Source organism: Oreochromis aureus, linkage group 4 (assembly GCF_013358895.1).
Source record: "Oreochromis aureus strain Israel breed Guangdong linkage group 4, ZZ_aureus, whole genome shotgun sequence".
In the NCBI taxonomy this organism is placed as follows: Eukaryota; Metazoa; Chordata; class Actinopteri; order Cichliformes; family Cichlidae; genus Oreochromis; species Oreochromis aureus.
The window spans coordinates 13,721,033-13,734,106 of record NC_052945.1 but is presented as its reverse complement, the minus strand read 5'-3'; the positions used below and the strand labels follow the sequence as shown (position 1 = coordinate 13,734,106).

General features: G+C 40.8%; 1 protein-coding gene across 4 annotated transcripts in view; it reads right to left on the bottom strand.

Annotated features, from left to right (window-relative positions):
- Nucleotides 1-13,074, bottom strand: part of baiap2a (BAR/IMD domain containing adaptor protein 2a) — a 51,802-nt gene that overhangs the window by 30,774 nt on the left and 7,954 nt on the right. For all 4 annotated transcript variants that reach the window (XR_005612819.1, XR_005612818.1, XM_031736474.2 and 1 more), the window contains exons 2-3: nucleotides 6,318-6,393; nucleotides 2,883-2,969 (exon numbers count right to left, since the gene is read on the bottom strand). Coding sequence is in view for 2 of the 4 variants with exons in the window: in XM_031736474.2 (XP_031592334.1) it covers nucleotides 2,883-2,969; nucleotides 6,318-6,393 (163 nt within the window). In the remaining 2 variants the exon portion in view is untranslated. The remainder of the gene's footprint in view (nucleotides 1-2,882; nucleotides 2,970-6,317; nucleotides 6,394-13,074) is intronic.

Below are 13,074 nucleotides of genomic sequence, written 5' to 3'. Positions count from 1 at the left end.
AATAACACGCCTCTAGCTTCAAATGGATATAAACACAATGAAGAAGGGCTGGTGGGTTGGGACTGTCGTAAATACCTCCAGCTCCACAAACACCACATTTCCCTAAAAGGGTTGGAGAGCCCCACAAGCCTCACTGAGGTTATAAGTGCTCACTCCCTCCAGACCTACATGAAGAGAGAGAGAGATAAAGAAAGAGGAGGATGGAAGACACAGCGAATGAAGGAAAAGAAAAAGAAATGAGGGAGGGAGAGCAGGTGTGTGTGTGTGTGTGTTAGTGTGCATGTTCATGCATGTGTGTGGGTGGCAAAGTGACAGGCGATGATTAGCCCAACCAGAGGAGGATATGTGGGAGGGAGTATGTGGGAGTAGTGGGGCTGGCGAAAGAGAGACTCTCTAGGCGGAGATCTACACAAGTGGATTAAAAGAGCTCTCATACTATATAAACACATAGAAATGGCACATAGTTTATGTACAAACACACAAAACGATGTAAAGTATAAAAGGCATGAATGCACATGGAGTACAGCGCACACACCAGGGTGGATTCCTGTGGGAACACGCATTGTTGTTAAGGTGTTGTAAAGAATCAAGCTAGGCTACAGTGTGTGTCGATTTGATAATGGAAACAGGCAACAGAGGCAATCATTTTCACAAAGTAATTTCATCCCTCACTGTGCGAGTGTGTGTGTGAGGGGGTCAAAGATGACAGGAAAAAATAAAAAGCCAGGAGAGAGGAAGGAGATGGTTAGCATCTGCACACTCTTAGGTGTGTAGGCGGGACCGTTTGCGCCCATCGCTAACTGAGCTTTTAACAGGCTTTAAAGAGGTGCAACAAGAGCTCAAACTCATACGTGCATGTGTGAACATGTGCAAACAAAAAGAAAACGGGGAAAAAAAGATGCAGATTACCTTTAAAGGACATTGAGCCAGTCAGCTCAAACACAGCTAGTCCACAGAACAAATCAATCAGTTTTAATGGATTCTAGCTCGCTAAGGCAGAATCCATTAAAGCACTCACATCCACTGCATTTCTTACAAGCCTGATTTTACACTTGTGTCTGCTTCTATACTTCCTTACTGGAAGCAGAAATTTTGTATGCTCCCAACTTTAGCACACAGAGGCTGTGGTTTATATGGGTAGTTGAGATGCTCCCGGTCTGTGGATATTTCAGTGTTCTACCACCAGCCAAACAGGAAACCCAGGGCTCTGGGGCCTAACCCTGTACATACAGTTGAACTTGAGGTCATTATACTGGACGTGACCTCAGGGCGGGGACTCTAAAATGTTGCAAGCAACCGGTTGGAAAACAAAACACTAATTCTTCCTGTGGAAAACACAGAAGCATGTAGAGAACCGCTGGGTGTAACGCACACATGATATAAGAAACAGACAACAAACAACAGGACGCATTATATTTAATTACATCACAATCTTTTTTTTTTTTTTTTCAAACTTAGTGAGTGAGAAGCTCAGTCTTAGCTGTGTCTAGATGGAGAGACAAGAATGGGCAGATATTAAGACAGAGAAGTTTAGTCTTTTAAATATCAAGTTCCTTTCCAAATCCTCCTTGAGGCATAGGTTTTCAGTTGCCTCATACACATGGAAATATCCTACACACAATGGTCTATGTACAATTTCCAAATTTGGCAGCCTTATTTCCGTTATGAATAGGATTTAAATCAAATCCCAGCACACACAGAAACTTCAAGCACATTCAATAATGTGTATTGTTAAAAATAAGACAGAATTCACTCCTGTTACAGTCCAAGTGGTTGGTGGTGCAAGAGGAGATTAGACCAGCTGTCAGTCAGGCTACATATATATTCTTCTCCCTTTGTGACAACTTCAGCCGAGGTTGTCTGGTCTCAAAGAGCCAGCTACTATAAGCAAGGCCGGGTTCAGCATGGAAGTACCGCTGTGAACTTTGGAATCAATAGAAATCCACACAAACGCCGTGAGATATAGAGATAGAGAGAGCGAGCGGATCGCTTGCTGAATAAAACATCCTGAAAGCACTTTCATGTCAGTCCCTGTTGGCTGGGCTGGAGGAAACCCAAACTGTATCTCAGCTCCACAGCAACAAAGGCCCCATCAAATCAACAGCTACTTCTGCGCAGATCAAGCAGCCGAATGCACAATCAGTGCAAAAGGGAATCTCTTCAAACATGAGCTGATTTCCCCTGGGCTGGGGACAGCAAACACACGCACACACACACACACACACAGAGAGAATCACTGATCACCTAGGAAACTACTCACTACGAGAGCACCAGGTGTTGCTTTTCCAATTGACCTCTATGTTTGCAACCAGAATGCTCACATCCAGACACACCTCATTGACACGATATAAGCATTTAATCTAAAGAGCAACACGTCTGGTATACGGATACATTCTTCCACCAAATGAAAGCATGCCATGCAGGAAAAGTATCAAACTGGCGCTCTCCTACCAAAAATCTAAAAAGACTTTATACTGTACTCTTCAGCTTGGATGAAAGCATCTAACTCTGTATGCTGTTGAAAATGACAATGTTCAGCCCCCGCCTCACTGTGCGGCTGATGATACTGCACTCATCATTGTTTTGTCTTGTTTTTCCTTCCTAGAACATTTCCCTATGAAAAGGAGGCCCGTGTAGTGAAGAAGTCATTTCCTCCATGAGTGAAATGACTAGATTAAAAAGACTAATTAAAAAGCACCTTCTCTATCAACCCACATGTTTTCTTCCTAAATGCTACTTAACTGTCACATTATTTTATACACAGAAAGATAATGCGGCTTCTCTATAAGCCCAATGTAACCAGAAAAAAGGAAGGAAAACAAAGTAACCCTCCAAAAAGATGGAAAGAAAGAAAGTAGGGTTATCATATATACATCACTTACCCAAGTCTTTGGATCCTTGACTCTCACTGGCCAGTTCACCCATTCTGACCAGAGCATCAAAGTAGCCTTTGGCAGCAAATGTCACATCTAGAAGAAAATAGGAGTGAGTACAAAAAGAAATAAAGGGGTTATTAGTTTAAAGGTTACAGAACAGTCCACTTTCCATTCTGAAAAAAAACCTCACAAAGCACAGTTTAGCTTTCTGTGAACACAGGTGACAGCTTTCTATACAGTGATCTCTAGCTTCTCTTAGAAGTATTTCAAACACTAACTCATAAAAAAGGAAACACTTATGCTGCTAGACTGTTTTTTTTCCTTTTCATGCTCTGTTTCTAGTTTCATATAAAAAATAATGAATGTTACATCTTTGAGTCAGAATAAAGTATGTGAGCATTTTTTGCGTCACTTCAGATAAATTAATTTTGCTATGAAACCACTCACTCAATATTTTATAGCACCTGGAAGCACTTCCTTTGTCCATGTTTTAACAGCTTTTCCATGTCAATTTTTTGTGCCATACCCTGCAGAAGCCTTTTTTAAACAAGTTTGCAAGTGCGTTTTATTTTTTTCCCACGCTATATCATACAGTAAAGAAAAGCTAAGCATTTATTATATATAAATATAAATAAATGTATATATAAAATGCACAGGGGGATATTTATCTCAGGCCTCTTTTTGATCCATGGCCAATAGGTCACATACATACAAAAAAAAGAGAAATCCATAGCTCTGAGAAAACAATGTGGTTTCACAAAGGAAAGAGTAATGTCATGCTGTTAACCACATGCTGATAATCGCCACTGGACTTTTGCTTCTTCCATTCCATTTAATCTTTTATGTCAATATGTTTGAACACCCCACAGCAGGGTGACACAGTGACTGTGTTGGCTGCTGATTGACAAGACTTGTACACCTGTATAGACAATGATTCCACATGCTCCCCACTAGCACTAATGCAAGGCATAAAGCATACAGCGTTTCTAAAATTCTCACATTGCATACAGTGAATGAACATGGATATGGGTCTAGTGACCTATAAGGAGCTACTCGTGCACACACAGAAAGTTTGACTTTTGCTCCATGCATGCACAAAAACAATCAGTGAAGTTAATCCAAATGGGCAGTCATTCTGCTTTTATTTGCTCGACAGCTAAATAAAGAGTCATCCTGGCTGCACAAATCAATATCCACCTCAGCCACTATCATTTCAACCGCACCTGACCAGGCTAACAAAGGTCACACAGGGCAGAGTCAGCTTCCAGTGATTTCTGCCTTACTACCATGCAGTCCTCCACCAGTCTGCCAATCTCCAGCAAATAATGGCCAGTGCTTTTTGAGGTGAATTCAACAGCAGTCCGGGTGACAGATGGGCCTGCGCCTTTCAGACAGCTGCCAGGTGAGAGGCGCATTTACAACAATGTCCTGGCAGGGGCAAGCTATTTCTAGCAGACAGATGCAGTTGCCCTGCAATAAGGGAAGTCTCCTAGGCTGGAAGCCTCGAAGCTCTGCTCCGAGGCTGAGGGACATATGCTAATGCTAATCCCAATTACAGCTGAGTCAATGGCAGGAGATGGCCTGTGCTTCCTTCTTTCTCTACTGCACGGGAAAGACCAGAGAAATAAGAGCAGAGCCTTCAGAGCATCATAGCTGAGTCCTCTTCGTTATGTCAAACAGGCCTCCTGCCTGCCTTGATGTGGAAAGTGTGAATGTGTGAGTGTCAGCTCATGTGAGTTTGCACATGTGTGGTAGGGGGGGGTTGTGAGAGCTCTTGCAGATCTCCCAGCAACAGACACTTTCTTTTTGCTGATGCTGCTGCTGCTGTAGCACGTGTGACAGTGTCTCTGCAACTGAAGAATGGCTGATTAGATAAGCTGGATCTATACGGGTGGGTCTATCTAATGAAATGTGTGGTAAGGGGTTCAGAGAGACAGACGGAGAGGATTACTGGATCTCTGATTGCACGGCAGGCAAATGGTAGGGGAGGGGTTTATTTGAGAGCTACTGATCCTTCACTCATCCTTCACTCTAAGGAGGAGGGATAACACATCTTAATCGAGACAGTAAAGATTTTCTGTAAGTGTGTCAAAATCATCATATTGTCAGGGGACTTGTATAAAAAATTACAGCCTCTGTTGGCTTGGCAGTTAGACTCGGTCAGTCGCAGTATTTGTTGCTTTTACACTTACCAGCCACTGTGAAATTCACTGACTGAATGCTGTGTTGGAAAACCTGTAATACTCTAATACCCAGACCAAGCAGGCCTATCAGTGAAGGCTTTTGGCATTTCTGGTGTGGGATAATTTCAGTGATTGCACCATATGGATATGGTGTGCACTCCCATCCCCAGCCCCCTCAAATGAGAGCTGCTTAGTCCCTTGGGTTTAGCCAATTCTGCAAAGTGGGTCTTTAATGGCTCTGTGAGTGCCTACCAGTCTGTTTCCTACCTAAACCAAGGACAGGATTAGTTATTGTGCATCAAGGGAAAGAAACAGACTTGTTAGGGAAGAGAACATCATTAATGGTCAGATGAGCTGGACTGGCAGGGGGAGGTCTCGTTATCGTTGAGGAACACATTGAATGAGTCTTTTTAGTTACAAAACAATTTTTTCACACATCCCCTACAATTCCAAACTTTTCTAAACAACACCCAACAAAGATTTATGTGAGAATGCAAATGCTGGACACAGTCAGATTGAACACGAACTGGTCTTTAAGCTGCTACCTCCTGCAAAGTCTGCGTGCTGTTCCGATGTTCTGTTTTGCACTGATGTAGGAATAATGCCTGCACAGTAACAGTTGTGCAAATTCACAGCCAGCAAGTGGTCATCCTGTATCCTGCACCCTGCACATCCTACCTTACCTTGCCTAAATTAAATACAGTACAGTTTCCAGCAGTGAGATAACAATGCTGTGTGCTACATGTGAGAAAGGACAACTCTGGACAATGTCCTGACCTGATTTTCTAAAAGCAGCTCATATCAGAGAGTAAATGAAGAATTCAAAAGGCATGGCTGTAAGTGTTTGGGATTCCAACAAACAAATGCACAAGCACAAGCACACAGCCACACAGCCACACACACACTTGTTTTCCTTTGTAAATCTGACTGCTGACAGTGAGCTATCCTCGCTTTTGAATTAGATTAGAGGTCTTTTGTGTTGCTCTGACTACACCTCTATAACCATGTACAAGCAATGCCAGAAGCTCTGCACCAAATGATTAGGTCTGCCTATTTGGCATGAGGATAAATTTCGTGTGTTTTTTGTTTTGTTTTGTTTTTTTTAAATGCACAAAAAGGATATGTAGCTAGATACATAAAGCAAGGGAGAGTGTGTGTGTGTGTGATAAAGAAAGCGAAAGAAAGAGAGTGTTTTCTTGGCTAAGTGCCTAAATCTGCAGCGAAACAGGAGCATGAAAGAAAAAAAGAAAGGACTTACTGGCAAGGGCCTTCTCATAGTTCTTCCCCATGGCAACAAAGTTCCGTAAGCAGGGATTGAACTGCTCCATAATGGTCTGAAAAAGAAAACAAGAAATAGATGGGAGGTTGGGCCTTTACTAATCGTTAGACTGTAAGTCAAGAGCAAAGACTTGCATATTGCTTTATTTATTCGCTATTCCACTTTTTACCTCACATTCTCTTTATATGCAAAGCTTCTCCAGGTGCACAAAACCAGTTTTCCATAAAGTAAACAGCTATATACAGAACACACACCAGTGTACACACCAAGAGGCAACCTCTGGGGCTGAAATATGGAGCCAATGTCGACGTGCCAAAAAGCTGCAGTTCCTCAAATGATTACTGGAGGCTTGCTCCAAAAGTGAGTCGGTCCCCATAGACCGCCATGTTAAAATGCCCAACTTCACAGTAGAAATAAACATGTTTACAGCATGGTGCGAAAGGGGGTTTGGTGTCTTAACAAATTCAAATTTAAACTTACCAATTCAAATGTAATAAGTCTTAAAGTTTTATCTTATTAGGAGTAGGAGTTACTGAACTATAGCTCTCGACCGTGTTTGTAGGGTTGCTGCCTTTTGGAGCCTTTTTAATGCCTGACAAAACATCCAGCTTACAGTGTGGTTAATTGTACTAACAGCCTTTCCAAGAACTGTGTGCTGCAGTACTGGTTCAGTGAAATTCAAGCATTTTATTAATGGGTTTCTCATTTTCATAATACCACTCGCAGAAGTCATATCTTTTGTTTTGGCTGGATCAGTAAGCTACACTGTTTTGCTCTGGAATTACTGTATCCCAATACACTCCAAGGTGCAGTTTAAATGCTGAGAATGCATGATTCTTGACACTTCTCACCACCACCTCCCTTCTCCTACACTCCTTCCTCCTGCGCTTCTCCAGGGCTTCCTCCAATTAGCCGGTCCCTAGTCACATAGTCAGGAATAGCCAGGGGGAAAGAGAGACAACTACAACACTGCTGCAGCAGCAGCAGTCTCCACCGACCATCAATACTGCTGGAGAACACTTTATAATCTACTTCTAGCCTGAATCCACACAGTGGCAAAATAATATGGTAAGGTGCCACTAGTGTCAAGCTAAAACCCCATCAGCCCATCCTGAAAATCATGGGCCTCTTATCCTCACTCAGACTTCAGCAGTTTTGCTTTTCCCTTCAGTTTTTTTCCTTATTACTTTTTTAAACTGTGCCTAAAGTTGAGCAGCACCATATTTGTATGTAATCCATCTATAGTGAAAATCCAAATGAGTAAGATATAAACTGCTGATATTTTCTTTATCATCAGTAATTAAATTACTACACCTTTTTATGACTCTGCTTACAAAAGAAATGTAAAACTGGAGCAAACTACAAGCAATAGGGTCAAAATGCCAAAAGACAAGCCACCATCAATGACTCATTTATTCTGATTTACTGGTTTAGATCTAATCATCTATATGAGTGATTTAGGATTTAGGATATAGGATATATAACTAGGATATAGTTTTAGGTATTGCTACAAAATATTTTAATTGTCTGCCAGCAATATTCTTATAACCAATACCTGATAAACTTTTGCCCTATAAAGGAAACCCACAAAGGCTGAGGAGTTTGGAAAAGTTAGAAAAGCAAGGCTGGGATAGGACATGTGCAGAGGGAGGATAGCGGATATACTGGACAAAGGATGTTGAAGAGGAAAAGAGGACGACCAGAGAGGTTCATGGATGTAATGTAGTACGACATGCAGTGGATTGGTGTGATACAAGAGGATGCTAGGGATGGGGTGCGATAGAAGCAAATGATCTGCTGTGGTGACCCCTAAAGCGAGCAGCCAAAATAAGAAGTGATGCCTTTTTGTACAGGATTTACATTTTCAAAGTGATCAAGAGAAAAGAGAAAAATAAAAAGGTTGTTGTTCATTCATTATATTAACTAGCAATTTCACATCACTGATTCCAGAGCTGTGATGTGCATGTTTTAAAGACATTGCTAGACCACTGTAATCAATGAAGTCACAAGCTGGTTTGCAGGACAAATCATGTGATGACACCATTCCTCAACTACCCAAACATCTTTTAGTTAAATATCTGTGTAGGTTTACAATCATCCAGGTCATGGTAGTCATGAGTGCTTTAAAAAGCAAACACCTCCAAAGGGGCCAACACCCACTAGAAGTTAAATACCTGAGATTCTCAACCATTTTTTTTTTAGAACTGAAGAAGTTTCTTTTGTGAAGAAATGTCATCACAAAGCTAAACAAGTCCAATTGCCTTCCTTTTTCAAGCTCTGAAGGAAACCAGCAAATGTTTACTATCAATGCTTAAAAATTGCTTGTACTGTTAATTATATTTCAAAGAAACAGATCACATTAATAGTAATTTAGTCTTTGCTGTTGTTTCAGTATTTTGCTTTGCAGGAATGTGCCATATCATACTGTCCTTGCTAATGGCGGTAATAAATTTGCCTTTACGTTCTAGCACACTCGGGCATGTCTGAGAGTCAGAGCCATGCGTCCATCTCAGGTGATAATTTAGTATCTAAACAGGCAGCTATTTTAATAACCTCCAAAAGAACAAAGTACTTTGCAAAACATGCAAGAAAAATGTTCCTGCTAAAACTGAAAATAACAAACTCGTTTCACCACTTGAGACAAAAACACTGTTCCAGGCAACCAGGCTACAAAAGGAGAGGAAACTAGCTAGAGATAAGCGACTCACACTTAAACAAATACTCCACTGAGTACCGCTGGAACGCTCGCTAGTTGTGCTCCATATACCAGGGAAAGCAGGCGGTGGATATAAATTCCTTGCTACTTTTGTGTTTACGTTTGACTTGACTGTGTCATCGGATATATTGCCTTATCACTACTACTGCACTATAAACCCGCTGCAGCTGGCACCTTGTTTAAGAAAATTCACACTTCAAATTAGGTAGTCTGACATCAATGACAGTAGCTCATTGGAAAACACCCTTTTACACAACTGAGGTTACATTACTCAATAGATTAAATATTTTTCTTCCAAATTTTCTGGAAATATGAAGCTATATCCCCACTCCTAGAGGTTTATTTCAGAAACCCACAAATCTCGGCACAACATATGACGCATTTTAGCATTTGCTGTGGTCAGAGCAACACTACCAGTGAGCAAAAGGACAAGGAAGAGTTGTTCAGGATCCTATATGTATTGTTTGGCTAAAATCAGAAGTCACAGCCTTTTTGAGTCCTCCTCCTCTTCTGTTGACTGGGTCTAGCTGTCAAGTAAAATGGACTCATGGCAAGTCTACAGTGCACCGTGGAACAACAATACAGTGAGGAACTTTGTTCTTATACAGATACAAACACACACAAGGCAACAACATCCTACAGACTCTTCAATGGTCTGCTTACTCTTCAGTCTGCTTACTTATTTTATTTTTTCATAAAAATAATGGTTTTAAATAAACTTATTCCAAAGTTATGATGAAACAATAGCAAAATGCATATTATAAACTATTGTAATATCCCCCCCCCCCCCCCGGCTCTGTTAGTCTAACACACTCGAAGGATACGAATATAATTGGTTGAGAACCCCATCTCAAGTTCACATAGCACCTCAATACAAATTGTATCCCTGCTTGTTCTACCTCTGGGAAGATAAAAGACAACCCTCAGGACCTTGCTAAGAAAATATTTATTCCTAAATTATTCAGTGCATCTCATTGAAGAGGTTACACGAACGTGTGTATCACAAATTCACAAATGCATGTGTGTGTACTCGTGCACACACCTACATTGATACAAGTGGTTATAATAAAGAGTGGTGGTGTTTAAAACTGGTGGGAGGATTACATAAAAAAAGCTAGGCCCAGTACAGCATCATTACAGAACATTCTCCCACTGAAGAGGCCAAAGGTATGTGACACAAGCCTAGCTGCCTTTTCTTCCACATTCCAAACACACACACACAAGTACAAACACTCACTGACCCACTGCCACTCTATAAACAGACACAGCTATGGAGCCAATTTACAGTATTATGTGATTAGCTACTGATATAACTAATATATAAGAGACATGGATTACAATAGAACTTAAATGACATGTAGTTAAGGGAAGTGAAGAAGGGAAAAAAAGTGAGGTAGTTTCTTTCTTCATCTCTTCCCATTGTTGCTAAATTTGTCATCCCAGTTCTCTTGTGCTACATTGTTACCCTAATTGTGACAGCTAATTGGGAAATGGGGCCAGGAGACACTTAAGGTTGTGCGACAGCGAGGCAGGGAGGGAGAGAGAGAGAGCTATCAAGTAGATGGCTGAATAGAAAACTGTGAGGATGAAATATTCTATGAATTACGAAGAAAAGGTATATAATCAGGTACTGTGTCCCCCTCTTTTCAAACTCGTTGTATCATCTTTCAATTAAAGAATTCGTAAAATAAGAAATAAGTCAAGGCTGGAGTAATTTTCTCCTCTTCTGAGAGGAAGAGTCTGCTCATTTCGTCACTGCCTACACGAAGACTGATTGAATTCATTATCAGCACTCGGAGCAAAAAATTAAGGGAGACAATCAAAGGAGGGCAGACTAATGTCTCCTGCAAAATGAATCAGATCTCTTTGACACCCAGCTGTGCTGCAGAGGTGAGACAGGGAGAACACAGAGAACTGTGGCGTGCATGAGTACATGTATAAAGGAGGATTAGAGGAAAACTTTATTAGGCGACGTAAAAAATGATTTCTTTCTGCGCACTAAACAAATCAATGTTTCCCCTCACCATAGCAGTAACAACCGAAACAAGGTCGATGCATCTAGATGGCAGATTCAAATTATGGGACATTCATTCATCTCTGCTCACTCTGTTCTCCTCTGTCACACACACACCTACGCACACAAACATTGTAATGACATGCAAAGGGGGCAATTTGAAACTAACACCAGCTGATTAGAACCAGGGGGAATCACGCGCAATCAGAAGCCAGGAAGCCATCATCTGTTCCCTCTCACCCTCCCCTCTCTCATTCCTTCTCACTGCCTCTTCAACATAGCAACTTGTCACAGGCCTAAAAAAAATTAAATAAATACATAAATGCCCAGATCACATGAACGCTGAATCTGCCATTTACTGCATTTGTGAGGACTGTAAGGACCTATCACATGATGAGAGCCGACAGAAGCTGCCAGACCTGCTGATGTTATTAGGGAAGAATGTTAAGAAAGTGGATACTGTGTGGACTGATTAGTGGCAAAAATGCTGTTTTGCCTTTCTCTTTCTTAATAATGAGGGTGCATAAGCAAAGAATGAGTCTCAATCAGCTGGAGGGCAACTATTACCTGAACTAATTAGTGTACTAGGACCAAATATTTTAGCTCTAGTGTAATCTCCAAACTAGCTGCGTGCACTGAATAATTATTAACATGGGATCAAGAGTGTACACCTCAGACAGGACCTTGACTAAATCATTTCTTGAGGGAAAACCCCTTGCTGGCCAAATAATGTCTCTACGGTGTTTAACAGAGATTTTTCTTTCTGATGTTTTCATATAGGTTTCCTTTCATTGTCACATCATCCACATGAATCAAGGTACAATCAGGGTAAAATGAAATCTTTAGACAATTAAGTTATCTAAAATAACATTTTTTTTCATCTGTTATTGTAGCAGTGGTGCTGGATTTGAATATATCTGGGTACCTGTCAGAGGGTATTCTGGTTGTTTATGCTATGCCATCCTGGGTTTTTCTCCTAAGCCAGTCAATTTGGTGCTAAGGCTGGTCACAGCTTATCAGAAATAATTTCCTTGGTGTTAGAACTAATGAGGTAGTTGCCATATGAAAATACGACACACTTCTAATAGAATGCATTCCAAACTTTATCATATTTCACTAGAAGAAAGTAAATTCCATTTAAACATCACACTTAAAATGAGATAACTGACTGTTTTGACTTCTTTCATATACTCAGAGAGGATGGGCAGTTATATCATTTGATTTAAAAAGAAGTTAAGACTTATAGATTAACATCAAAGCCCTACAGTACAGTGCCATTCCCAGCAATTATCAAGAGACTGTGAAGTACAAGGACTCTAAAGACTAACTGAAGAGCTACTATAAACCTGAAACACAGTAAACTGCTAACAACAATTCAAAGCATGCGCTTATGTCAGAGGTATATGCTTTGAGCGGATGCCATTGGGCAGTTTGCAGTTTCGCATACTTAAAGCCTTACTAATGCTGCAGTAGGCACATCATGTGCTTTCAGTGGAAGCCAAGGTAAAAATCAAATCTCAGAATACCACATGAATGCGTGTGTCCTTTCCAAGTTCTCTTGAAGGGAGAAAACTTTAACATTATAAGCAGAAAGAAAAGTTTGTAGACTTCAAAAACAGCTCCTCCATTCCTTTGTTATGGAAGTGTGCACACCCAAGTGTTGTGCATCACTCATGTCAAACACAGGCATCGATATAAAATAGAACAGAGACGTTCTTCCTATAACAATGTGCTTTGGTTGCAACAACTCCTGACAGTTTCAGCACTGGCTTTTATTTCACAGATAATGATGTTGCTATGCCACGCAAGCAGTTTACCTTTTCTAAAATTTTGAAATGTAGTGAAACAACTCAGGGCAGGTTTAGACACTTGTATTAAATGTCATCCAATTTTTTGAATTTTATTTTTATCGTGAAGCTAAACAGTGGAAAGGGTTCATGCAGATCTACAGTCATGGTCATTAGTCCAAAAAGACTCATGTCAGGAACTATGTAAACACTGAAAAT